The sequence below is a fragment of the Falco naumanni genome, chromosome 4 (genome assembly GCF_017639655.2).
Source record: "Falco naumanni isolate bFalNau1 chromosome 4, bFalNau1.pat, whole genome shotgun sequence".
NCBI lineage: Eukaryota > Metazoa > Chordata > Aves > Falconiformes > Falconidae > Falco > Falco naumanni.
The window spans coordinates 68843397-68868044 of record NC_054057.1 but is presented as its reverse complement, the minus strand read 5'-3'; the positions used below and the strand labels follow the sequence as shown (position 1 = coordinate 68868044).

Sequence of the window (24648 nt, the reverse complement as noted above, 5' to 3'; positions counted from 1 at the left end):
CTTTCTAGTTGCTGCTTGGAGCCTCGCTATGCCAAGGAAATCCTGGCACAGGAGTCAGGGCAGGACAAAGGTGGCGGTGTGACAAGGAGGTAGAAAGTGAGGGTGAACATCCAGGAGCTGTGTGTGGTCACGGCCGAGCAGCATTCCCGTCCGTGTTCCCCCTGCCTGGCTCGCTGCCAGCAGCACATGGCAGGTTACACGGGCTGGAAAACTTCGGTTCGCTTTTCCAGTCAGTCAGTTGAATACATCTGGCAGGGCTTTCTGCAGAAAAAAAGTTTCATTTTTCCCCTCTCGTCGGCAAGTTTCTGTTTGGTTTATTTTTAATTTCAGAAAAGACTGAAAAGAGTGCTGTTAAAGGAAAGGAGAACTTGAAGCAAAATCAGGAAATGTTAAGTTGGTGTCATCAGTTTAGAGCTCGTGGAAGCTCTTTGCACGTGGCTGTTGGTGGTGGGACACAGACCCTTGTTGAGACTGTGCACGGTGGCACGGCAGCTTCGTGCACGATGCCAAACCCCCACCCCACCCCCTCCTTCTTTTGCAGTATTCTCGCGTGCTGGGGCCCGGAGCCGATGGCAGACAATGTCCACAACTAACAACATAGCGCAGGCCCGGAAGCTGGTGGAGCAGCTCCGCATCGAAGCCGGCATCGAGAGGATCAAGGTGAGCATGGGAGCTGGAGCAGCATGGCGTGCCATGTCTGGGATGGGCAGGGACAGAGCGGGAACGGTCCTTGGCCGAGTGCTTTGGGTTTTCCCCGAGCACATGCATGCTACTGTGACGCCTCCGGCTCACATATTGCAGCATTTCTAGACAAGACCTTTTCCTGCAGGCACTGCTCGTACCAGGAGGTAAGGGCGCAGCCTGGGCAGCTCCTCCCAGCTGTCAGAGGTGGCTGTGCCATCCCAGGGCAGACCAGCCTCTGCAGTAAGTCAGTGGGGCTCAGCCGGGCACATGCAACCTGTAAAGCACTGAAGCTGCAGGCGCCGGCCCCAGCCCAGCTCCGCCAGGCATGCTCACGTGCCTTCCAGTCTTGTTGCCCCATTTTTTTGCAGGTTGGCTTCACTGCCCATATCCATTTTGTCTCAGAAAGTTACTTGCCTGCACAGTTACTTCTCAGCTGCTGCTATTCCCATCTCTCGCAAATGAAAAAGGACGGTGGCACACCTTCGCTCTGGTTTGAGGCATGTTTATGGTAGAACGAGGGAAAGTTAATTTTGTGCTGCAGTTGTCCAGGATAGCAAACTGGAGTCTATTCTCAGCTGTGTGCTGGCTCACCAGTCATCTACTGGGGCAGCAAAGGAGCCCCAGAAATAAAGCTCCCTTTGGCAGTGGGGGGTTGGAGCAGGTAACGTGCTCACAGCCACAGCGTCCCCTGAGAGTTGGGGACTGGGTCCTCCAGGAGCTTTCGCTCTATTCTGGGAACCAGCTCAGTGATTGCTGTCCCTGGCCTTGTTCGGCCACGTGAGCCCTGGGGAGCAGCCTTTGCTGGAGACAAATATTAGCATGTGGGCAGCAAGTGCCCGCTCTGGGAGCAAGGCGCCCCGGGGCACGCTCTGAATTTACGCCTTTTAAGCCATGGAGGAGCTGCACTCCTCACCCAGCTCTGCAGCCACGCTGCATCTGGGCTTTCCCTGCCTTGGTGGGCAGCGGTGGTGGGGCTGCACCACTGCCCGTCCCTCCAAGAAACTCCCCAGAGGGGCAGGAAGGAGGGGAGGGGCGAGATGCAGTCAGGGAAAGTCACCTTTCAGTAAATGACACAAAGGAAACCCCTACGCTGGTGGTGAAGGGCACAGTGAAACTGAAATTTTGTTAAATGCACGGGTGTTAAATCCACCTGATAGTTTTTAATTTTGTTTCTTGGTCAAAGAATGGTTTCTTTGACTTTCAGTCCTTGCTACTTCTGCAGCAGCAGGTCCTCTGTCATCTCTGGCTTTGCTGTGCAGGTGGAGCTGCTGTTGTTGCTTTGAGTATCTCTATTTTTTTTTTTTTTAAAGCTGTGAGGTTTTGTGGCTGTTTTTAGGGCCACCACTTTCCAGACTATAGTGATGAACCCATCAGCAAGGCTGTTTTAGGGAAGACAGAATAAATTACAGGTCTTCCCCCAGCACAGACGTTACTGACTCTGCTAAGAATTACTGTGTCTCAGCTCCAGGATCCCAAACCGTGCATGCCGAGGAGGAAGGAGGGTGTGTGTATACTTAACAACCTTTGTAGCTGGGACTATCTTAAATGCTTTACTGGGAAAGAACAACAGTGGTGGGACCACAACATGCTGCTATTTAGGCTGAGTGGCGAAGACGTGCTGTCTGGGCGAGCTTGCAGTAAAGCTGTGATCCACAAACCCAGCTCTCGGGGAGCGTGCCAAGCCCACCAGCTCCCAACCAGGGTGTCACACGCCTGCTCCGGCTCTCCGGACCTCGCGGCTGAGGTTGGCGAGACGTGCGTTGACCTGCAGGTGAATGAGCTGATACCCTTGTGAGAGGAGGGGGATGCGCTGCCCCGGGAGCTGTTGGTGAAGCTGTGCCGGCCGCGAGCGGCCGAGGGAGGAATGCCCTCCGGTCCCTCCCGGTGAGGTCTGACGGGGCGCCGGGTGCTGCAGCCGAAGCAGAGCCCTGCCGCCGCGCTGCTTCCCTGCCCCCAGCCCGCGCAGCCGTACACACCTGGGGAAGGGCCTGACTCCTGCCAGCTGCGTCCAGCTCAGCCTTCCCTTCGCTTCCGCAGCTGAAGCTGGAGCACAGAGGTTTCCAGGCCACTTGCTCTCATAACAGGTTCAGCCGTGCTGCCAGCTCGCTAATCTCTTTCCCCTTGCTTTGCTTTGAGATTAGGAGTAATTACTGTCTTACGTGAGTAATAGGTTTAAGGCAGAGCCTTGACCTTGTCTCTGCAGAGCAGTTTGGCTCTTGGATCCCACTGTACGCGATAAGTATGTTTAAATGCAGGCCAGCAGCAGCTGGTGTTCGTTAGGCATGTTCCTTACTGGTTAGGGCACAAATACTTAATATTGCAAGAATACCTAGAGGCTCCCACGAAAGCACCTTGTCTGATGCAGTCTCTGGACCTGCCTTTCCAGGAGGCATCACAAAAAAGGGAGAAGGATGCCCACCCTGCAACGTGGAAGCACAGCTTGAGTGGTTTGCCCAAAGCTGCAGAGACCTGGGGTTTTGTCACAAGCGCCGTTTCTCCTCCTGACTTCGCACTCTGGGTTTTGCTGCTGAAAGATGGAATAACCACAGCACGCGACTGCAAAGTCCTGCCGGGCAGGCTGCATCGCTCCGTGGGTGCCCGCGGCCGGGGCGCTGGCGGTGTGCAGGGTGGATGACCCCCAGCAGTGCTGTGATGGAGCGGGAGAGCTGGAGCGGGGAGGTGGCACTCGGTGCTTTTCGTCCCCCTCGGTCACAGCTCGGCTGGGGGGGTGCATCACCTTGGTGCCGAGCAGCCGCAGAGAGCCAGGGATGGGAACCACTGCCGTAAAGCTCTGCAGCTACAGCAGGTCACATCTGGGCCTTCCAGATGTGGTCTGGTTGCATCCATGTTTTGTGTTTGCCCTATGTTCAACCATCTATTAAGTTAATTAAAAAAAGAGGGGCTGCTGTTGGTCTCTGGAGCTGCTGGTCCCTCCCTGCCTGGCTCTGCCGGTGCCTCCTGCCCTCCCAGATGGTGCAGCCACGCTGCTCGCCCACCACCACCGGCCCCTCTGCTGGGCTGCTCTGGGCTCTCAGTTCCCAGAAGACGTCTTTGAACTAAAATAAGCAGAGCCTTAAGTAATAGTTTCTAATGGTTTCAAAACCTCTGTTTTTAACATCAGAGGATGGCCGCTCTCAAGCAAGCTTTTTTTCCTTTCTTTTTTATCCCAAAGCCCTTAAAAATGGGGACAATAATATCTTCTTTTAAATTTCTTGCTCTCAGCAGGGAGTATTTTTCCCGTACTCATCACTTTATGTCAGGCCTTACAAACTTTTTTCCACATCCATTTCCCCTTTTCATTTCTCACCATCTCCGTAAAGTTTCTGTTACAAAAAGCTGAACGTCAGTTCTCATCCTCCCGGCGGAGCCTGGGAAGCGCTCGGTAGTGCTGAGCTCTGCTCCATCGCCTGAATATTCTCACTAACCTTCTTCTTTCTGGCAATATTTAGGTCTCAAAAGCATCTTCTGAGCTAATGAATTACTGCGAGCAACATGCCAGGAATGACCCGCTGCTGGTTGGAGTGCCTGCTTCGGAGAATCCCTTTAAGGACAAAAAGCCTTGTATCATCCTATAGTTTTCCTCGCTCCGGCACATGCGATCTCTCAGGCAGGGCACCGTTCTCCATCGACTGAAACCAAGCTACAAACTTACAACTGCGCCAAGGGGTAAACACTAAATGTTGGGTTCAAATAGAACTTAAAGCTCAAAAAAAAAGACACACAAAAAAAAAAAAAAAAAAAAAGACAAAAGACAAAAAAATTGCAAGTGGTTTAGGGAAGGGTGTCTACTCCTGGGCAGATGCCGCACTGAGAGGGGTCAAAATTTGAAAACAGAAAAAAAACAACAACCTGGGGTTGAAGGGTGGGGGAAGCATTTTTAGTAGTGGCATTTGAAATTGGTACCAGGGTGGTGGAGGCAGCGGGGGGTTATTGTGTTTGCCAGTGGGATGCAAGACCTGAGTTATCGCGACCTTGCTCATAGAAGCTTTGAAGAAAGCTCTGAGTGGGTCTGATCCAAGTAGTTTCCAATTAGCGCATCATTGCAGGAATTCGCTCTGTTTCTTGAGAGGGAACAAGGGAGAGGAGTCCAGGTGGGGAGCTATTTTGTAGAAAACTAGTACGAAAAAGGAAAAAAAAAAAAACAAAAAACCAACAACCCCAAACCAAAACACAGCTTGGAAAATTGCTGTTGCAAATGGGTAAAGCGAGGCTGGGGGGCAGGAGGATGGAGGCTGGGGGGCTCCCTCCCCACGCTGCATGGGGGCTCCCTCCCCACGCTGCATGGCTCCGCTCAGACGAGGGCACGGCACCACAGGGAAACGCTCTCCAGCATCAGATCCATCAGCCGAGAGAGTTTCCGTGAGCAATGTTAGGAAGCCCAGGGCATGGGAGAGGCCAGGCTCAGGCCCCTCTGATCGCTTCTGGGGTTTCTCTGTGCTGTTACCACTGTTTTTTCCAAACGGGACTGTACCGGGGGCAGGGGGAGGGAAGGGGCTTTCTGTTGAGCAGTATCACATGAGAAACTTTTTAAAATTGGCCTTTTGGAGAGTTTGAGTCCAAAACACTAAAATTGGCAGGTTTACCAGCATTTCCCATTTCCCTTTTTTTCACTGAGAGTGGCAAGTGGAATTTGTTCCGCTAAACCCAGTTGGCTCGGGGAGATGAGGGTAAGACTGCAGAAGAAATAATTCATTTCGCATCCCTTGGAAATCTTGAAATGCGATTGAAACGGGGAGTGCTTTGTTCACTGACGTTAAACGCACACGCCGCAGAGCCGGGGGTAGCCTGGCGCGGAGCAGCCCATGAGGAAGAGGGGACGGGTAGGTGAGCCTTCGTCCCGCCGCCTGCCACAGAGCCCTGCGCAGCGACGGCAGCGACGGAGCCCAGCAGCTCTGCGCTAGGGCAGGTGGATGCTCGGGAGAAAGATCAGAGCTCAGGGAAGTCCCACCGCGTCCCTCCTTGTCGCTGGAGCTGCTGCTGCCGGCGCGTCTGAGCCGCGGCATCGCTCACCGGCTCCCAGCTCTGTCAGGGACACAACGGGTGCCGTGCGTTGGGTTTAAGCGACCGAGCCCAGTCTGGGTCCACAGGGCAGAGCCCAGGGCTCGGTGGCTCCGTGGGGGACGGCAACACTCCCCACAGAGAGGCACGGTTCGGTTTCCAAACCAGCACGCCAGTATCCATTCCCAATTATCCCAAATGCAGGCAGCCCGTGCTGGTGTGTGAATACAGGTGGTGCCGAGTTTTGTTTTGGGAAGAGAAGGGGAAAAAATAACCAACACATCCCCGATGTGAAATCCTGGGAATTTTCCCGTTCCCCCAGTGCTTTGGATTTGGTTTGAAATGCCATGATCTCCCACTGGGATGGAAACCGCACGTGGTTGAGCCCTTCGTGGGGCTGGGAGCGCTTCCCATAGCCATGGCTGCCCTGGGGAGAGCGGGGCTGGAGGAGACCCTCGGGTTTGGCTGTCAGGGGACCCCTGAACCACGCTCACGCTGTGTCATGGCTGGGTTGGAAGGGAGGAAGCCTTACAGCCTGTACCGGATGTTGCGTGTGCTCAAACTGGTCGGAATCGCTGGTCCGGGCAGGGCACTGGGAGGCTTTACTGGCCGCTTGCCAGAGGTTGATGGTGTTCCCAGCACGGTTGCTGGGTCCCAAGGCACTGGGATCCGCACGGGGTGATGCCGGTGGCTGGCTCGAAGGCAGGGAGAGGAGCAGAACCTGTGGACACGTGGCTGGTACCCGGGGAGGGCGGGTTGGCATCTTCCAGGAGGAAGGGCAGCTTCGGAGGGGCTTCCTCCCACGGCGCAGGGGTGGGCTGCGGGGTGTCAGGCTGTGCGCAGCTGGCCCCTCTCCAGCACCCACCAGCCACCCGGGTGGGCACAGCTGGGGGCTGTGGTCAGCAGAGCTGCTCCATTTACACCTCTTGGTTGCAGGTATCTCACCATCACTTTTTTTAAGTATTCCATCACTTGCCTTTTTAAACAAAGTTGGAAAAACCCCATGTTTTTAACACTAACACAAACCACAGCACCTCCTGAGTACATCCTGCAGCTGCTTTCCCAAGATCTTTTGCTGATCTGAGCATTTTAAACCTCCTGTCTTCCTGCCACTGTGTCGTGAGTCCTGTCCTGGCACCAGCCTTGTGCCAGGTTGCTGGTGACCCCTGGGATAATTGTCCCATTCCGATGGGAACACGGGGGGACACAGAGCTGGAGGGAACTGGATTTATTTCCCTCTGCGGCCATGCGTGTCCCCAGCCCGGCACCATGCTGAGCATCACCCGGCAGCCCCGGCACAGCAGCAGGCAATGCCTTTTTGTTGTTGTTTTCTGATTTTTAAATCTTTCATCCAGCATTAACTTCAAGCTCTCAAACGCCGCACCTGTAGCAGGAAGCGAGCGCAGTCCTGAGGTGCCGCCTGGGTTTTGCCACAGCAGGGCTTTCTCTTCTCCGTGAGGGAATTTCCTCTGTCCTTAATCTAGTACAGTTCCAGCCTTATTTTTCTACTCCAGATTGCTGATTCTTCCTCTATGTTAGAGACCAGTGCATGGTGCTATAGCCGGTGACCCAGGCAAGTGCCCGAGCTGCAGGTCAGCCAAAGCCACCTGCACTCCGCACGGCAGCAAGCCAGCGGCCGAGGTTACAGCATGCCGCTGCTCCGCTCGGGATCCGGGCCGGGGCTGTTGGGCCCCCCGCCCGTTATCGGCTTGTGGTGCCCGAGGGGGCTCCCCGACACCCCCACCCAGGTGGGTGTCAGCCCTGCCTGCGTCCAGCCCTCCCCAGCCCCTGGGGTGGCTGATGGGGTGGCTCAGACCCGTGGCGCTGGGCGGGGTGCTGCACCAGGAAACACGGTGGGATGCTGGGCCAGCAAACGCAATGGGATGCTCTGCCGGCAAACACAGTGGGATGCTGGGCCAGCAAACGCAATGGGATGCTGGGCCAACAAACATGGTAGGATGCTGTGCCGGCAAATGTGGTAGGATGCTCTGCTGGCAAACGCGGTGGGATGCTCTGCCGGCAAATGCAGTAGGATGCTGGGCTGGCAAACACGGTGGGATGCTGGGCCAGCAAACGCAGTGGGATGCTCTGCTGGCAAAGCCAGCCAGGCACGCCACAGTCCAGCAAGTTGGGGTCAGTCTGCCTCCCCCCTCGTCCTTCCACCCGCGAGGGCCACACTCACCCCCAGTGTCTTGCCCTGGCCGTGCCGCGGTGCCGGCGGTGGGGTGGCCGGCGAGGGGCGAGGCAGCGGGTTGAGGTTCAGTGTGCGGCCAGAGCTGGGAGGAAGGCAGGGAGCATCTGCTTGGGATCCCCCGGGAGCCTGGGGAGAGGGCTGGGGGCTCCGGGGATGCTGGTGGGCTGGCGGCAGCAGGGGCCTGCCGGCGGGTGCTGGTGCCTCTCAGTGAGCAACTCGTTAGATGGAAAAATCCTCGACTTTTTTTTTTTTTTTTTTTTTTTAATTTTTTTCCTCATCTGAGTAAATCAGTGATCATACTGTAGATGTTTTTGTATAGCATAAATATAAGTGCAAATTACAGTAGTTGCTTGTACTTTGTTAGTGCATTTGCCAAAAAAAAAAAAAAAAAAAAAAAGGAAAGAAAAAAAGGAGAAAAAAACAACACAAAAAAAAGACACTTTTCAGGACTTTTTAAGTGCTCCAGATCACGAAGGGGAATCGGAGCCCGTGTGCCGCTGCTGGGGTGTGGGGCAGGCACTGCCAGCGGCCCCGGCTCCACAAAGGCCTTTTTTTGCCCGTAAACACATGCCCGAATCTGTCTGGCGTTTCTTTTTAGCATGTGGTGAAGCTGTTGCCAAAAATAGGAAGGAGAGAGACTGCAAAAGAAAAGGGAGAGAGGAAACATTGCTTCTATTTAATTTTTTTTTGCTCCATTTTCCTTGTCCTTCCCTCCCTGTCTTGGGGACCATCCTGGTGGCGCAGCCGGAGCCGGGAGACGCCCGGGCACCCGCACGGCACCACCATCGGGTCTGGTGGCCTGGTGCCGAGCAGATCCCCCTTCCTCCGAGTACTTAAAAAGTCAACTTTAATTAACAAAGTAAAAATAATGCATTTACTTCATCGAGCAGAAGCCACGCGTCTTGATACTTTGCGCTCTTAATTTTTTCTCTCTGGACTATTATTATTATTATTATTATTATTATTTGCCAAACTCTGATCTTGTTGCCAAATGCCAATCAAGGTTTGTAAAGACTGTACTTAGGAAGTAATCGGTGTCTGTAACGTAGGCTCCTCATAACGTCCACATTTTTGGATCTCTTTGATTTTTATTTCTGGTGTGCCATAGACCAATTTCTTGCACAGTGGTTTTTTGTGGAATTGTTGTTCAGAAGTGAATTGATAACACAATAAAAAGGCTCACTTTTCATTTTGCCAGATCTCCTGCCCAGCCTGTCCTGCGTGGTGGGTGCTTGGTGGGTCTCGGTGATGGCATGTCCGTCCCCCGCAGCTGCTTGCCCTTCCAGGAGGAGCTGGGCTGCAGGAGGGGAAGGCGTTGGAGCAGGGTGATGATGGACCGACCCTTCCTGACCTTCTCCGGAGCTGGCATCAGCGAAGACCTTCCTTCCCTCCCGCTTCCTCATCACCCCCTTCCTCCTCGCCTCCTTCTTCTTTGTCCCCTTCCTCCTTGCCCCCTTCCTTGAGGCGTTTCGCCCTCCTGCCCTGGGCACCCGTGCGGGCAGGATGGGGCCGGGGGCTGTGTGGGATCCCCCCGCCCCCCTGCCACAAGCCTCCCACGGATCACAGCCGGCAGAAACAGGATCCCCTCGGGGATCGATCCATTTCTCCCACCCTCAGGGGCTGCCCACACCAGCCTGATGCTTCCCAGCACTGGTGGCTCCTGCCCTGCCCCAGCAGCACCGGAGCTGGCCGTGGGGCATCACCAGCTTCCCAGGAGGTACCAGGGCCTCGTGTCTGTGGGGCCAGTGCCAAGCGAAACCGAGCGAGGTGTTTCTTCCCTTTTTGGAGGAAAGGGACCCCCACCTGCCCTGGCAGTGGCCCCTCTCCCCGCTCAGCTCCCACCCAAAGCATCGCTGGGGCGGGGGGCCGGGGCGGCCGGGGGACGCGGGCACCATGGGCCCGTTCCTGGAGGAGCTCGGGGCAGCTCCTGCTCGGCAGGAAAGTGCTGCTGCCTGCGGGAGCTGGGGGGCTTCCCCAGGGGCCTGGGGTCACGGGGGTCTGTGTCCGACCCGAGAAGAGCGGCGGGGGGATGGGCAATGGGGTGGGCAGGGGGAGGGGCAGAGGGACAGACAATGGGACGGCAGCAGGACAGGCAGTGACAGACAATGGCACAGGCAGTGGGACAGGCAGCAGTACAGGTAGCAGCACAGGCAGCGGGACAGGCAGCGGGACAGGCAGTGGGACAGGCAGCGGGACAGGCAGCGGGCAGCCCTGGCTGTGGACCACCTGCCTGTCCCTGCCAGCTGCTGCTGCCAAAGGTCTGAGCTGTGGTCCTGAGGCCAAGCCCATCACCCTGCGCAGGGGCTGCCGGCTGCAGCGCTGGGCCTCGGGGGGCCGGTGCTGATCCCTGGGGACCGCAGGGCAGCGGAGGGAGGCGAAGGCACCCCGGGGCCACAGGGGAGCAGAGGGGACATGGTTTCCCCCAGCAATTTGGCCAACAGCATCTTGGAGAGACGTGGCCTTGCCGGAGCCACCGGCACCATCTCCGGTGGGGTCAGTGCCAGCCCTGTCCCCTGCCACAACCCAAGGTCCCCTGTCAGTGTCCCACGGCCAGGTGGGGATAAGCAGAGCGGCACCGGTGGAGCGGGCCCTGCACCCCCATTTCACAGATGCTCAGACTCCCCCAAATTCACGTAAAACAATGTCGGGGTGGCCGGGATCGGGAAACCCACTTCAAGGGGAACCTGCTGGGCGCGGGGCCCTGGCAGGACACGAGAGGCCACTGGACCCTCCTGCCCGCACCGAGCTGGCAGCTCGGGCACCAGCCGGGGATGGCTGGCTGGTGGCATCGAGCTGGGAGCAGCTAAAAATAACTCATCCGCCTTGGCCAGGCTATTTTTAGCCTCTCGGCAGCTATAATTATCTGCCCTTGGCGTCGGGGCCGGGGAAGCTGCTGGCACCGTGGGCCGAGGCTGCAGGGACGTGACATGGGTGGCCCCATGGGTGGACACGGGTCCCACCAGCGTTTGGCACCTGCAGCAGCGTCCGGGTGGCACTGGGGTGGGAGTGGGGGCATCACCACGGCTGGCCCCCCCCCAGCCCCAGGTACATCCCAACATCCCCGGGGACGCACACAAGGGACAGCTCCGCTCCAGCCACGGGGATGCGGGGGCTCAGGGCCACCCACGTCCCACCACGGGGAATCCCTCTGTGTCCCCCAGCCCCTCCCCCACCCACCCCCGCTGTGGTGGGGGATCCCAGGCCCCGTTCCCCGATGTGACACGGGGGTAGCAGGACACCCACAACACCGGGACCGGGACGCCATGGGACAGGCTTCCTCCTCCGGCATCTGCCCCCCCCCACACACCATGACATGAGGCTTCATGGCGGGAGGGGAGCGGGGTGCAGTGCGGGGACCCCACAGCCCATCCACCACTGGGAACCACACCAGCTCTGTGCCTCAGTTTCCCCACTTGCAGCACAGCCCCTCTCCAGGGGCTGCTTGTTGGCAGCTGGGGCTCGGGATGGGGCTCGGGGCCACAGGGGGTCCCACAGGGTTGCGGGGGGGTGATGTGTCCCCTGTCCTCTGGCAGCCCCCATGCTTGGGGGGTGCGGGTTGTCTCTCCTTGGGTGGATGCAGGGGCGTTTGGGGACAGAGCCTGGGGACGGGGCCAGCCCCGCCGCCTGCTGCCAGCAACCACCCAGACCAGACTCATAAATCAGCGGCTGTGGCCTCCCCACGCGCCGGAGCAGGATCCGGCCCAGCCCTGTCTGGCTGCAGCTGCTCCCGAGCCAGGAAGGGGCTCGGTGTGCGCCCCCCCAGCCAAAGCACCCCCATCCCTGAGTCCCCCTTGCATGCATTTGCACACATTAATGCACACATGCAGCCCCCCATCCCCTGCATGAATCTGCGGGGTCCCAGTGACTGGGGAGGGGGGGTGCAGATGCAATCCCCGGAGGCCCGATTGTACCTGCACCCCCCGAGTCACCGGCACCCCTTGCACCCGCAGACACGCACACAGCAGCTTCTCCTCCTCTCCCAGGAACCACTCTGATCCGTGTGCCCAGACCGGGGGGGGGCACAGATCCAGCTCCCCCTTGGCATCCACTGCAGCCCCACTGGGGCCAGGGGTGGGACATTTCCCATGGAGAATGGTGGCAATGGTGGAAAATGCCAGCGCGTGCCAGCTTCAGCCACATCCCCAAGCCACCACGGTGCTCGTGTGTGTCACGGCACACGCGTGTGTGTGCCGTGTGCCTGCAGGCGTGTGTGCCCTCCCTGTGTGTTTTTTTGCTGTGCTGGGATCTGGGGGGGGGGCGGCTTGTGCAGGGTGTGCCCAGCACCCACCCTGCACACTCGGGCTCCCAAGGTCTAATTATTACCCAGGATCTAATAATTATCAGCCAGTGCTAATACTCCCGGCATCGGGCTGGTCCTGGCCCTGGCTGGCTCACTAGCACTTTGTACCGGGGGGGGGGGGGGGGGGGGGGGGGGGGGGGGAAGGGTGTGTGGCTGCCAGCCTCGCGCCAGGGCCCCGCCACGGCCCCGGTGCTGGGGGGCCGCAGTGGGGTTGCTGGGGGTCATGGTGAGGATGCTGGGGGTCACAGTGGCCGGGATGCTGGGGGCTACAGTGGTGGGGATGCTGTGGGCCATGGTGATGGGGGGGGGGGGAGGCACACCTCTCACCAGCCAAGCCAAACCAGCCCAGGACTCCCACTCCCAACCCCGGGACCCCTCTCCCTGGATCCCCTCGCCCCGGTGCTGCAGTGCTGGCAGGGTGCCTGCGGCCGCCCTCGGTGTCTGGGCTGGCTCTGGCCGGGTGGAAAGTGCTGCTCAGCACCCAGCGGGATCCCCACCGCCCCCAGGACCGTGGTGACTCAGGCCAGCCTGGGGACACTGCAGGGGCGGGGGGGCAGGGACTCCTAGCTGGAGGCTGCAAGGGGCCAGCTGTGGCTACAAAGGCAGGAGATCCCATTGCCCCCTTCCTGCTGGGGGGTCCATGGGGAGGGTCTCTGGGGTCCTTGGGGGGGGCGGTCTGGGGCAGCACTGGAGGGTCTGAGAGGCGCCCTGGGCGGTGTGGGGGGTCCTCTCCTGCATGACCCACTGCAGGATCAGGCCCCTGGGGTGCAACATGCTGCAGTCTGGGGGGCCCAGGGAGGCCTCTGTGTCCATGGGGGGCGACAGGGACAATGTGGGGGATGGGTGGCATGCGCATGCATGTGCGTGTGTGTGATCCAGCACACGTGTGGGCGGTTCCATGTGTGCTCCAGGGTGGGCTGTGGTTGGGGCTGCACCATGGGTGGCACTCAGGGGGTGCTGAGGGGGGGCGCCGGGCACTGGGGGGCTGCTGTGCTGCTGGGGGCTGCAGGGGTCTGGGGGCCATCACCCACCCCACCCCCCCGGCACCGTGGGAGCGTGACTCAGCCCGGCCTGACGCGCTTGTCACACGGGTGGCTGTGCGGTGCTGGCACGGTGTGTCCTGCCCGGTGACACCAGGGGCAGGAATGGCCAGGCTGGGGTCACCAGGGCCTCGTGACCCACTGCCAAACCAGTGACATGAGTCTGGGGGGGCTCAGCCCACCCCCTGGCCCTTTCCCTCACAGTTTTCTCTGGGTGCTCCCAGGGACCATCACTGATGGGTGTCCCTGAGCCGTGCCATGCCGTGCCATGCCATGCCGTGCCGTGCTGTGCCCCTTGCCAGCAGCCTGGGGACACAGGCCAATCTCCAGCCGTGTCCCTCGCTGCTGCCCCCAGGCTCACCCAGCGCTCCCCACGCTTGTGCCCCACTGGGGATGCAGAAGGGAGTGCCCATCCCCCCTCAAACCCTGGCCCTGCCGGGCTGGACGTGAGTCTTGGGGGTCTCCCTTTGCCACATTGCGCTGTGGGCGGGTGTCTTGGCCCAGCTGCAGTGGGGAAACTGAGGCACAGGAGGGTGGCGGTCAGGTGAGGACGGCTCAGGGCTGTGACTCACCCCACAGCCCCGCAGCTTCTCAGGATGCCTCTGTCCCTCCCTCTGCGTCCCCCCGTGTCCCCCTGTGTCCCCGTGTGCTAGCGGGTACAGCCGGGGTGGGGGGTGGGGTGGCTGATGGCCGCAGGCAGGAATCACCCTCCCCGCTGGGCTGGCTTGGCCCCCCGGGGGGCTGGGGACCCATCCTGCCCCACTGAACCAGCCCCATCGTGCCCCCCGCCCCAGCCCCCCACGCTGAGCTGAGACCTGCCAGCTCATCGCAGGCATGGCCGGGCAGACCCGGTGGCCCAGGTTGCTGACCTGGTGGCCCAGGCTGGGTGGTCCTTTGCTGTGTCCCCCCCTGCCACCTGCTGCAGGGTGGGGGGCAGCCAGCCCAACCCTGTGAACTGGGGGGGTTATTGCCCCCACCCAGGGGCTACCTGGCCCCATGGGACCCCCCAAGCTACACTGGGGGGGACCCGTGGCCCCCACCCCAGGGGTGGCTCCAGCCTGCGGTGCAGTGGTTGGGAGGGGGTGGCACGGGTCCCCAGCTGCCTTGGTGGCCTCAGCCAGGTCTGTCACATGCCACTGTCCCTCCGTGCCTCAGTTTCCCCCTGCAGTCAAAGCCCAAAGGGAGGGCACAGGGCATGTCCCTGGGATGTGATGTACCCTGGGATGGCCACAGTGTCCCCAGCCAGAGGGGACGGTCACTCTGTTCCCGGGCAGGCTGGACACCGTGTCCCAGGCGGGCAGGATTGCACCCCTCAGCTGAGTCCCAGCTCCCTCCTGGCAGCCTGGTGCTGGCCACGGGGCTGGCACAAATCCCAGCCCTCGGCAGGTCCCCACGCCCCAGTGGGACCCGGTGTCCCCAGCCACGTGGCTTGGCTGAGGGTCATCACCCCAGCCTGACACCGGTACCCACGGCATGGTGCCCAGGGACGTCACGTGTGCATACATGTGTGTGCATGTGTGTGCGTGTGAACCAGGGCAATGCAGCGGGGGTGAGCCCAGGTCGGGGCTTGCTCCGACGTGCCGATGCCGGCATGCTTGGAGCGGGGCTGGCAGCTCCCACACCGGGCCCTGGCACGCACACGCATGTGCACATGCATGCAGACACATACACCCATGTGCCCAGGCTGGTGGCTCCTGCCCCCGGGAGGGGTCCTGGAGGGGTCCCCACACCCCACCATGTGAGAGCAGTGGCACTGGGGGAGCGGCTGCCCACCTGCAGGTCCCTGCCTCAGTTTCTCCTGAGCCTTCGGGCTTCAGCACCCCCCTCCCCCTCCCCCCAGATCCAAACACCCACTGCGGGGGGTGGGCTGCGGGAGAAGAATCCAGCAGTCTGGGCACCCATGTCTAGGTGAGGGGGCTTTAAGAGCACAGGTGTCCATGGTTTGTGGGGTGAGGGGGTTTATCTATATGTGGGGTCACCCCCTACACAGCTGCAGACCCCCACCCACCCCCCAGGCTGTCAGCACCTGCAGTGCCAAGCACAGGGTGAGTCCCAGCTCCTGGGGACCCCCCCAGTCTGGTGAGCTGGGGTGCATCCTGGCCCCAGTGGGTCCCAGTTCCCATGACTGGGTGGTTTCTGTGGTGCATCCCAACCCCCCCCCCCTCCCCCGTGGGGGCATGGCTCACTTTCCCACGGCTCAGGCCTCGCGTGGGCTGCCAGCCCCAGGGGTTTCCCCAGCAGGGGGAGGGGGTTCCCCTTCCCCAAGCGGCTTGGGGGGGTGGTGGCCCACACACGGGTGGGAAATGCCCCAGCGCCCCCCCACAGAGCCCAGGGAGGGGGTGGGGAGCAGGGCTGGTGCCAAGCGCAGCTGCAGGGGGGCCCTTCCCCACCCCAAAACCCACCCAGGAGCAGCTGATCCCACTCCCCGTGGGAATGGCTCCGGCAGAGGAAGGCAGACATTCATGACTTCGAACATTTTATTGCAAATTTTTTTTTTTTTAAATCAGTATAAGAATAGACTCTGGAATAGCTTCAGATCAGGGTCTCCAAGTGGCTTGAGTGCAAAAACTAAACTGGTGCTGCAGGTCCATCAACATGGACAATAATTTATCCCTTGGAAAAAAAGCAGTTCGTTTGCAAAAAACCTCCATTGCTCCGCAGTCCTCGCCTCCGCTGAGCCACGGATGCCAAAAAAAAAAAGCAAACCAAAAACCAGTCGCCATCTCCTCCCCACGCTCCTCACGGTCCCACGGTCCCCGTGGCCAAGCACAACTCCTCGGCACGGCTCCGGTGTGCTCCGGCCAGCGTCCCACCGGCACGGCACGGCCACCGTTCTTCCCATGCCCACCGGTGCGGCCAGGCTGCTCCGTCCTCCCTCTCCGGTTAAAAAGAAAAAAAATAAATCGGTGGGTGTTTGGGTTTGTGGGTTTTAACTGGCTGTTTCTCCTTCCTTTTTTTCCTGCCGTTTTACTTTATTATTTTTTTTTCTTTTCTCCCTGGCTGGGGCCAGCTCAGCGCTCCTGCAGGCAGACGTACGGCACCCACTGGTTCTTATCACGGCTCTCGGCGCAGTAACTCGCCACCTCTGCCAACCCTTGGCTCTTCCAGGCATCCGTGTGGGGGTTCTGGGGAGCAAAGAGCCACCAGGTTTTAGTGCCACCGCCGGGTGCCAACACGTGGCCCTGAGTCCCCACCACGCCACCCCAAAGTCCCCATCCTTGGCGCAGTGCCTGGAGTGAGTCACGGGGCCAGCAGCGCGTGGCTGTGCCGTGCATCACTGTCCCACTCACCGTGACTAAGAGGCAGTGGAGGTCGCGGGGCTCAGTGGCCGGCTCGGGCTCACCCAGGATGGTGGCCAAGCGCTGCATGCCCGAGACGCGCAGGATGTGGATGTCATTGTCACAGCAGAAGGCCTGGATGAGGGTGAAGTGGATCTGCAGGGCGATGTCACCTTCGTCTTCCTCGTCGGTGGCCAGCACGCACAGCACCACGCTGTCGGGGTCCCTGTGGGGCACAGGGGGTGTTAGGGGGGGACAAGACCACCTCTGCATGGCACAGCTCCCCACCTCGGGGTGTCACCCCGTGTCACCCTGCCCCCCCCCCCACATGCAGGCGCAGACTCCCCCCACACAAGCCCTTTACCCAGAGCCAGCCCAGTGCGATCTGCCCCTGGATGGGCACCCCCGCCCCGTGCCGGTGATACCCAGAGCCCCCCCCGATACTCACACGTTCATGAGCTTGGCAGACTCGTAGACCCCCACTGTCAGCCGGTCCTGCCTCTGCGCCGCCACCAGCACCCGCTCCACCGCCTCACTTACTGCCTGCATCCTACCGGAGGGGCGAGAACAACCAGTCAGCAACGGCGACATCAACGACAAACCCCCACCCCACCCCAGGTTTCCACGACCACTCCACTTACTTGCTGCTATCGCAGGGCACCAGCTCCTCCAAGGTCATGGTGCAATTGCAATCCGGGACGGGAGCCTAGGGACCGCGGCTGCGAGGCAAAGCCCAAGAGTAATAATCCCGATAGTGGTCGCGGTGCTGTCGCGGTGCTGTCGCGGTGCTGTCGCGGTGCTGTCGCGGTGCTGTCGCCCTCCAGCCGTTGCCACAGCTCGCCCGTTCTGAACCAACAACCGCGCCCGGCGCCGCCTTTTATAGCCTTCCATCGAGGGGCGGGGCGTCGCTCGGCGCCCCCGCTTCGCCCATTGGCTGGCCAGGCACAAAGCAACGGGCGGGCACCGCGGGGATTGGGTGCCGCCGGCGGGTCCCACGTGGGGCTGAGTCGTTGCCGGGGGGCCGCGGGGGGGGGAACACCCGCCCAGAGCTGGCCCCCCTCGCCGCACCGGGGCTGCACCGGGGGTCGGGCCGTGCACAGAGTCTGCACCGGGAGGGTTGGTCCGTGCACCGGGGGGGGTCGGGCCGTGCACTGGGAGGGGTCTGTGCGTGCACGGGGGTCTGCACCGGTGGGATCGGTGCGTGCACCGGGGCGGTCGGTTCGTGCACCGGGGTCTGCACCGGTGGGATCGGTGCGTGCACCGGGGCATCGGTTCGTGCACCGGGGTCTACACCGGTGGGATCGGTGCGTGCACCGGGGCGGTTGGTTCGTGCACCGGGGTCTACACCGGTGGGATCGGTGCGTGCACCGGGGGGGGTCAGTTCGTGCACAGGGGTCTGCACCGGGGGGGTGTCTGTCCGTGCACCGGGGGCAGCACCGGGGGGTCGGTCCGTGCACCGGGACCCGTAGCGGGGGTCAGTGCACTCCGAGCCGGGGGAATCGGGGACACGCGCGGGGACCCCGGGGCGGCGCGGCCGGGCGGGCTCCGGGGCGGCGGCTGCTGCCACCTGCCGGTACCGGGCTGGGCCCGCGGCCGGGAGCGCCCGCCCTAGCACAGCCGCCCTGGCTCACCCGCCCTTGCACACCCGCCCTTGCACACCCACCCGGGCACCCCCACCCTTGCACGCTCACCCTGGCACACCCTCCCTTGCACACCTGCCCCCACACGCCACCCGTGTCCATGTGCCCCGTGTCCCCACGCTGCCACGTGCAGCAGTCACACCGCCCGGCCACCAGGGGGAGCCAGATGCGGAGGCACCGCTCTGCCCGCGCGCTCCAGCTCCCCCCGCGCTGCCCCCTGGGAAGTGCAGTGCCGGCGCGTGCCGCCCGGCCCGTGTCGCGGCGCGCGGGGACTACGTTACCCAGATGGCCCCGCGCGGGCGGGGGCGGGGCCAGGGCTACGTGCGGGCGCGGGGGTGGTGCCGTTGGTGCCGCCGGTACCGGGCCATGGCCGAGCGCGCCCCGGGGCCGCGGGTGGGCACCGGGCTGGGGGCCACCGGGCTGGGATGGGACCGGCCTCGGGGCCACCAAACCGGGATGGGACTGGGCTGGGGGGCACCAAAATGAACTGGGATGGGACCGGGACTAGGGGCCACTAAACTGGAATGACTCTGGGCTGGGGGCCACCAAACTGGGATGGGACCGGCCTCAGGGCCGCCAAACCGGGATGGGACTGGGCTGGGGGCCACCAAATTGGGACGGGACCTGGCTAGGAGCCACCAAGCTGGGACCGGACTGGGCTGGGGGCCACTAAACTGGAATGGGACTGGGACTAGGGGCCACTGAACTGGGATGGCACCGGGACTAGGGGCCACTAAACTGGGATGGCACTGGGCTGGGGGCCACCAAACCGGGATGGGACTGGGCTGGGGGCCACCAAATTGGGATGGGACCTGGCTGGGAGCCACCAAGCTGGGACCGGACTGGGCTGGGGGCACTAAACTGGAATGGGACTGGGACTAGGGGCCACTAAACTGGGATGGCTCTGTGCTGGGGGCCACCAAATTGGGACCAGACTTGGCTGGGGGCCACTAAACTGGAATGGGACTGGGACTAGGGGCCACTAAACTGGGATGGCTCTGTGCTGGGGGCCACCAAACTGGGATGGGACCGGCCTCAGGGCCACCAAACCGGGATGGGACTGGGCTGGGGGGCACCAAATTGGGACGGGACCTGGCTGGGAGCCACCAAGCTGGGACCGGACTGGGCTGGGGGCCACTAAACTGGAATGGGACTGGGACTAGGGGCCACTAAACTGGGATGGCACTGGGCTGGCGGCCACCAAACTGGGATGGGACCGGCCTCAGGGCCACCAAACCGGGATGGGACTGGGCTGAGGGCCACCAAATTGGGACAGGACCTGGCTGGGAGCCACTAAGATGGGACAGGACTGGGCTGTGGGCCACTAAACTGGAATGGCACTGGGACTAGGGGCCACTAAACTGGGATGGCACTGGGCTGGGGGCCACTAAACTGGGACCAGACTGGGCTTGAGTCCACTGTACCAGGACTGGGGCCACCAAACTGGGCTGGGACCAGGCTGGGGGCCATGGGCTGGGGCTGGGGGCTTTGGCCCAGCTGGGGTCAGGGGGCCGTCTCAGTGGGTGGGGGTCTCTGTGCCCCGCCCCCGGGTGACGCCACCGGTGTTGCCCGCAGGGCCCCAACCCCCAGCCGGCGGGCCCATCCTCGAGGAAGGCGGCGATCACGGGGGCTACCCTGCCCCGCTCCCCCCGGGACACCCCGGCCGAGGGGTCAGATGATGACTCCGAGACCCCCACCTCGAGCGTGACCCACAGTGAGCAGGAGCAGGAGGAGGAGGCGGAGGAAGGCCACCAGGTGAGCAAGCCAGGTCCCCGAGCCCCGTGGGATCCGGGATCCACGCTGTCCCGCTGTGACACCCCCCCCGCGTTGTGACCCCCCCGTGTCCCCGCAGTGGCGGGTGGGTGACGCCTGCACCACCGCCTGGGCGGGGGATGGGCTGCTGTACCCCGCTCACCTACGGGCGCTGGACCGCGCCGCTGGCACGTGCCTGGTGGAGTTCGATGGCTACGGCAACACCGAGGAGCGGGCACTGGCTGATCTCCTGCCCCCCCGCCCTGGGGCCTGGAGGGCGAGGGACGCCCCAAGGGGACAGAACACCCCCTCGGCTTGGGAGCCCCCCCCACGCACCACGAGGAGGAAGGGCGAGCGGGTGCCCTGCTCCCCCCAGCCCCCCGAGGTGAGTGTCCACCCCCCCCCCCCAAGCCTTGGGGCACCCTGTGTGCCCCCCCCAGGTTTCTCCCCAAGGGGCTGTGGGTGCTGCTGCAGGTGATGCCCCCGCAGTGCCCCCCGGCCCTGCTGCATGCCCTGCAGGAGGAAGAGGAGGAGGAGGATGCTTTGGCCGCCATGCTGATGGCCTGGTACATGAGCGGGTACCACACCGGCTTCTATGTGGTACGGCAGGGGGAGAAGGGGGAATGGGAGGGGGGGAAAGCAGGGGAATGTACCCCCCCTGTGACCCCCTACTCCTCTGTGCCCCAGGGCCTCCGGGAAGGGCGGACAGAGGCTGCTGAGCCCCCCCCGCAGCCAGGCCACAGGCAGAAGAAGCCCCCACGCCACTAGGAGGGCAGGTGGGAGTGGGGACGCTCAGAGCATGGGACCCCTATCCCCACACCCCCCACTGTCACATCACCACCCTGCTGGGGGGGGACACAGGGAGGGGGGGCTTGGGAGGGCTACAGGATAGGGGGTGACCCCACAGAGTGGCTGTGGGGCTGGGGGACCTCCCCCGGGGGTACTGAGGGACGTAGTAGGGCTGTGGGACAGGGGACACCCCACTGGGATGCTCTGGGGCTGGGAGACACCCCCCTAGGGGTACTGGGGGACCTGAGAGGGCTGCGGGACATGGGACACCCCACAGAGATGCTCTGGGGCTGGGGGACCCCACAAGGACACTGGAGGACCTGGGAGGGCAGGATGGGGAGGGACAGACCCCACAGGGACGCTGTGGGGTTGGGGGACACTACAGGGACATGAGGGGACCTGGGAGGGCTGCAGGATGGGGAGGGGACACCCCACATGGATGCTGTGGGGTTGGGGGACACTACAGGGACATGAGGGGACCTGGGAGGGCTGCAGGATGGGGAGGGGACACCCCACATGGATGCTGTGGGGTTGGGGGACCCCATGGGGACACTAGGGGAGTTGGGGTAGCTGTGGGACGGGGGCAGGGGGACCCTTTCCCTGCCGCTCAGCTGCATCTGCTCCCCTCCAGCTGGATCGGGCCCCCCACGCCGTGCCAGAGGGGCAGCCGTGGGGCAGCACCGCGCTCCCCTCCCTTACCAAGGGGTCCCCCCCGGGGGTCCCGGCTGCAGGGACAGGCAGGAGCAGCCTTCCTCCACCCTGGCCGGCTCTGCATCAGAGCCCTGGCCAGGGGGGGGCTGCACCCCTCCTCTGTCCCCTTTTCTGTCCCCCCCTCTCTGTCCCCTCTTTTGGAATAAAGCTGTTTGTGCCACCCACGTGCCAGCCTGTCTGCACCGTCCCCGGAGGGACCCCGGGCTCTGTCAGCGCCTGGGACGTGCTGGGATGAGCCACGCCGCCGTGTTTGCTCAGGGAATTGGCAGTGCCCTCCGCCTGGCCCGTGCTGGGGGGGTCAGCCCCGCCGGGAGGGGGGCTCCGTGCCCGCCGGCTCTCGGGCTGCTCTGGCTGGACGCGGTGCTGACGTCCATCCCGCTGGCTCGGGGCACAGGTGTCCCAGGGGGTGCGTCTCCCGGGGACATGTCCCCCCATCCTCCTTTGCTGACGGCATCCAGGTTTGGGGGGACACATGCACCCGCGGGGCGCCAGCTCCCCGTCTGCGTCAGCGGGTGTTTGCCCACACCGGCGGCACAGGGGTATAAAGCCGCCGGAGCCAGGCACGTCGGCATCCAGGGACGCATCCGGAACCAGCAGCATGGAGAGTGCCTGGCTCTGCCTGCTCTGCCTGCTCGGCTCCGGCCTCATCCTGCCCGGCACCGCAGAGCTGGGGGTCCAGCCGGCCGAGAGCCTGCCCGGGCAGAGCCGGGAGCAGCCGGAGCTGGTAAGGGGCTGGGGAGCGGTGTCGGCAGGGATGGGCCCCCCCAGCACCCTCCACACAGCTCTGGGGCACCTTGGGGTGCTCCTGCTCCTCCCACCCGGCATGGGGCTTCGCTCTGGCTGTGTCGGGGGGTCCCTGGGGCGCTGGGGACGGGGGAGACCGAGACCTCGCCCCTGGTTCTCTGCTGCTGCTCTCTGGCTTTGGTGGGGTCCCTGCAGCCACAGCACCCGGGACATCCCGCAGCACTGGGGACATCCCGGGGGACATCCCAGGGACATCCCGGGGCATGTGGGGATTCACAGCTTCAACCTGTTTTTCCCTCCGGCTGCTCCAGCTCAGGGGTGGGGAGCGGGGATGTGGCGCTGGGGTGGGGACCCAGGAGTGGGCTGCACCCTCGCACTCCGAGCCCCCCAACCCTGCTGCAGCCCCCAGCCCCCAGCCAGGCTCAGGGGGGCTGGGGTGGTGGTTACACCCCAGGGTGCAACCAGTGGGGCTGGGTGCTGGGGCAGGGTCCTGGGGGCATCCTGGGGGACCTGGGGTGATGCAGCCACACTGGCCATCCCAGAGGACTTGGGGTGACACCCTGGCCATCCCAGGGGACTCGGGGTGACAGGGTGCTGCCTGCCACAGGTCGAGGTGCTGCAGGAGCTGCTGGAGAAGCTGGGGAGCCCGGAGCTGCCGGCGCTGGAGAAGCGGCTGAGCTGGGTGCCCTCGGTACGGCATTGGGTGCTGAGCCCTGGCTGCTCGCGGGGGGGTGCGGGGGGGGACCCCAAACCCCACAGCCAACACCTGGGCCCTTTGGGTGCTGGTTGTGGGGGCCCAGCCCCTGGGGGGAGCCAAGCGCTGGGGCTGACGGGTCCCATCCTGCAGTGTCAGCCCGGGGAACCGTGCGCGGTGCGGAGGGGGGCCCGTATCGGCAAGCTCTGCAGCTGCCCTCGCGGCACCGCCTGCAACCTGTTCCTCCTCAAGTGCTCCTGAGGGACAGCGGGACACCGGCGGGGACACCGGCGGGGACACCGGCCGGCGGGGACACCGGCGGGGACACCAGGGATGCTGCCACTTGCCGGGATGCTGCTGGCCCAGGCTGTGCCCTGTGCAGCGAGGGGGGAGCCGTGGAGCCCCAGCCCTCACGCTGCGCCAGGTCGTGCCTGCACAGCACACCAGCACCCTTGGGTGCCCTGGCCCGTGGAGCTGGGGGGGCCCAGGGTGACATTAAATTACTTGGATTCATGCCTGCTGCCTGCTCGCTGGGGGATTTGGGGTGGGGGGAGCAGCACCCCTGTGCCATGGTGCATGGGCCCTGGCGTGCTGGGCAGGTGTGGGTCCCATCCTGCTGCAGGCCCATGTGGGGCACCTGAGGCCAGGGTGGGATGTGGGGCAGGGGCTGGGGGTGGTGCAAGGGTGGGCTAGGGGCCAAGGGCTGGGTCCCGGGGGCTGGTTATTCCCCACCCGCAGGGAGCTGTTGGTTGGGGGAGCTGTTGGTTGGGGGAGCAGTCCAGGAGAGGTCGAGGGCAGGGGGCTGTGAGGGGGCTGCAGGGCCTGGTCCCATCCTGCACTGCAGCGTATTGCCCAGCCCTTACGCTGTGCTGCACTGCACCCCACGACTTACGCGCAACGCAGCCTTGCCCCTCACCGCACACTCCATCCTTGCACTGCGCACTGCATCACACTGCACTGTACTGTGCTGCACTGAGCTTCATCCTGCTGCACCGCACCCTGCCTGCTCTGCGTTGCACTGCACAGCCCCATCCCCACAATGCTTCCCATCACTGTATCACCCTGCAACACCCACCCCCAGCTGCGCGCTGACCTGTGCACCCCTTCCCTTCTCTTTCCGTCCCTTGCATTGTGCTCCATTGCACTGCAACAGCTGCTGCATTGCATTGCGCTGCATTGCATTGAATTGCTTTGCACTGTGCTGCACTGTGCGGGTGGCCCCTGCATTGCATCGTGCTGCACTAGTTGCTGCCTTGCATTGTATTGCATTGCACCATGCTGCATTGGGTTGGTTTACATTGCATCACTGTTTTATTATTTTATAATAATATATTTTTGTTATAGATATAATATTTAATAATATTCATATATATAAAAAATATAATTATATAATATATAATAAAAATATAAGAATATATAATAATCTATTTATTATTATATAATAAATAAATGCATTACATTGCATTGCATTTGATTGCTTTGCATTGTGCTGCACCGCACTGCACGGGCAGCCCCTGCATTGCATTGTGCTGCACTGGTTGCTGCATTGCATTGTATTGCATTGTACCTTGCTGCATTGGATTGCCTTGCTACATTCCGTTGTATTGGGTTGGGTTGCATTGCATTGCTGCATTGCATTGTATTCCATTGCACCGCGCTGCATTGGATGGGGTTAGATTGTATTGTATTGTATTGCGCTGCACCGCGCTGCGTGGGAGGCCCCACACGCGGCGACCCCACCCCGCCATTGCCCCTTTAAGAGCTGCCCGCCCTTCGCTGCTCCTCCCTTTCCCCTTCCCCGCCGCGGCTCCCCATTGGTCGGCG

The 24648-nt window shown here is 62.4% G+C and overlaps 4 protein-coding genes across 16 annotated transcripts in view; 3 read left to right on the top strand and 1 right to left on the bottom strand.

Annotated features, from left to right (window-relative positions):
* The window catches only part of GNG7 (G protein subunit gamma 7), a 79292-nt gene extending 70217 nt beyond the window's left edge, over positions 1-9075 (top strand). For all 10 annotated transcript variants that reach the window (XM_040590751.1, XM_040590749.1, XM_040590745.1 and 7 more), the window contains 2 exons: positions 542-660; positions 4134-9075. In XM_040590751.1, coding sequence (XP_040446685.1) covers positions 580-660; positions 4134-4259 — 207 coding nt within the window. In that variant the 5' untranslated portion in view covers positions 542-579 and the 3' untranslated portion in view covers positions 4260-9075. The remainder of the gene's footprint in view (positions 1-541; positions 661-4133) is intronic.
* Positions 9076-15679: 6604 nt separating this feature from the next.
* On the bottom strand, positions 15680-17336 carry GADD45B (growth arrest and DNA damage inducible beta). Its single transcript, XM_040593281.1, has 4 exons — positions 17136-17336; positions 16943-17044; positions 16507-16720; positions 15680-16341 (listed from the first exon to the last, which is right to left on the bottom strand). Exons 1-4 carry the CDS (start codon positions 17171-17173, stop codon positions 16228-16230), a joined length of 468 nt encoding a protein of 155 aa, XP_040449215.1. The 5' UTR covers positions 17174-17336; the 3' UTR covers positions 15680-16227.
* A 1106-nt stretch (positions 17337-18442) lies between these two features.
* LOC121087789 (survival motor neuron protein-like) lies at positions 18443-22074 on the top strand. 4 transcript variants are annotated; one of them, XM_040593205.1, is made up of 6 exons: positions 18443-18527; positions 19710-19889; positions 19987-20271; positions 20376-20486; positions 20574-20662; positions 21559-22074. In XM_040593205.1, exons 1-5 carry the CDS (start codon positions 18501-18503, stop codon positions 20652-20654), a joined length of 684 nt encoding a protein of 227 aa, XP_040449139.1. In that variant the 5' UTR covers positions 18443-18500; the 3' UTR covers positions 20655-20662; positions 21559-22074. The 4 variants fall into 4 exon arrangements, with proteins under 4 accessions (XP_040449139.1, XP_040449140.1, XP_040449137.1 ...); XM_040593206.1 differs by lacking the exon at positions 21559-22074 and adding an exon at positions 21307-21546 and having other exon boundaries at positions 20406-20486; XM_040593203.1 differs by lacking the exon at positions 21559-22074 and adding an exon at positions 21307-21546 and having other exon boundaries at positions 20574-20658.
* LOC121087790 (cocaine- and amphetamine-regulated transcript protein-like) lies at positions 21859-23337 on the top strand. Its single transcript, XM_040593207.1, has 3 exons — positions 21859-22110; positions 22738-22821; positions 22978-23337. The coding sequence occupies exons 1-3, from the start codon at positions 21859-21861 to the stop codon at positions 23083-23085; spliced, it is 444 nt and encodes a 147-aa protein (XP_040449141.1). The 3' UTR covers positions 23086-23337.
* The last annotated feature ends 1311 nt before the right edge of the window (positions 23338-24648 follow it).

Bases quoted from the DNA above. Each gene is read 5' to 3' on its own strand.
- GADD45B (XM_040593281.1), bottom strand. From the start codon at position 17,173: ATGACCTTGGAGGAGCTGGTGCCCTGCGATAGCAGCAA. The intron at 17,045-17,135 runs GTAAGTGGAGTG...CCCCTCCGGTAG, and splicing joins GTGCCCTGCGATAGCAGCAA to GATGCAGGCAGTAAGTGAGG. The intron at 16,342-16,506 runs GTGAGTGGGACA...TTTGCTCCCCAG, and splicing joins TCCACTGCCTCTTAGTCACG to AACCCCCACACGGATGCCTG.
- LOC121087789 (XM_040593205.1), top strand. From the start codon at position 18,501: ATGGCCGAGCGCGCCCCGGGGCCGCGG. The intron at 20,272-20,375 runs GTGAGTGTCCAC...ATGCCCCCGCAG, and splicing joins GCTCCCCCCAGCCCCCCGAG to TGCCCCCCGGCCCTGCTGCA. The intron at 20,487-20,573 runs GTACGGCAGGGG...TCTGTGCCCCAG, and splicing joins ACCACACCGGCTTCTATGTG to GGCCTCCGGGAAGGGCGGAC.
- LOC121087790 (XM_040593207.1), top strand. From the start codon at position 21,859: ATGCACCCGCGGGGCGCCAGCTCCCCGTCTGCGTCAGCGGGTGTTTGC. The intron at 22,111-22,737 runs GTAAGGGGCTGG...TGCCTGCCACAG, and splicing joins GCCGGGAGCAGCCGGAGCTG to GTCGAGGTGCTGCAGGAGCT. The intron at 22,822-22,977 runs GTACGGCATTGG...CCCATCCTGCAG, and splicing joins GGCTGAGCTGGGTGCCCTCG to TGTCAGCCCGGGGAACCGTG.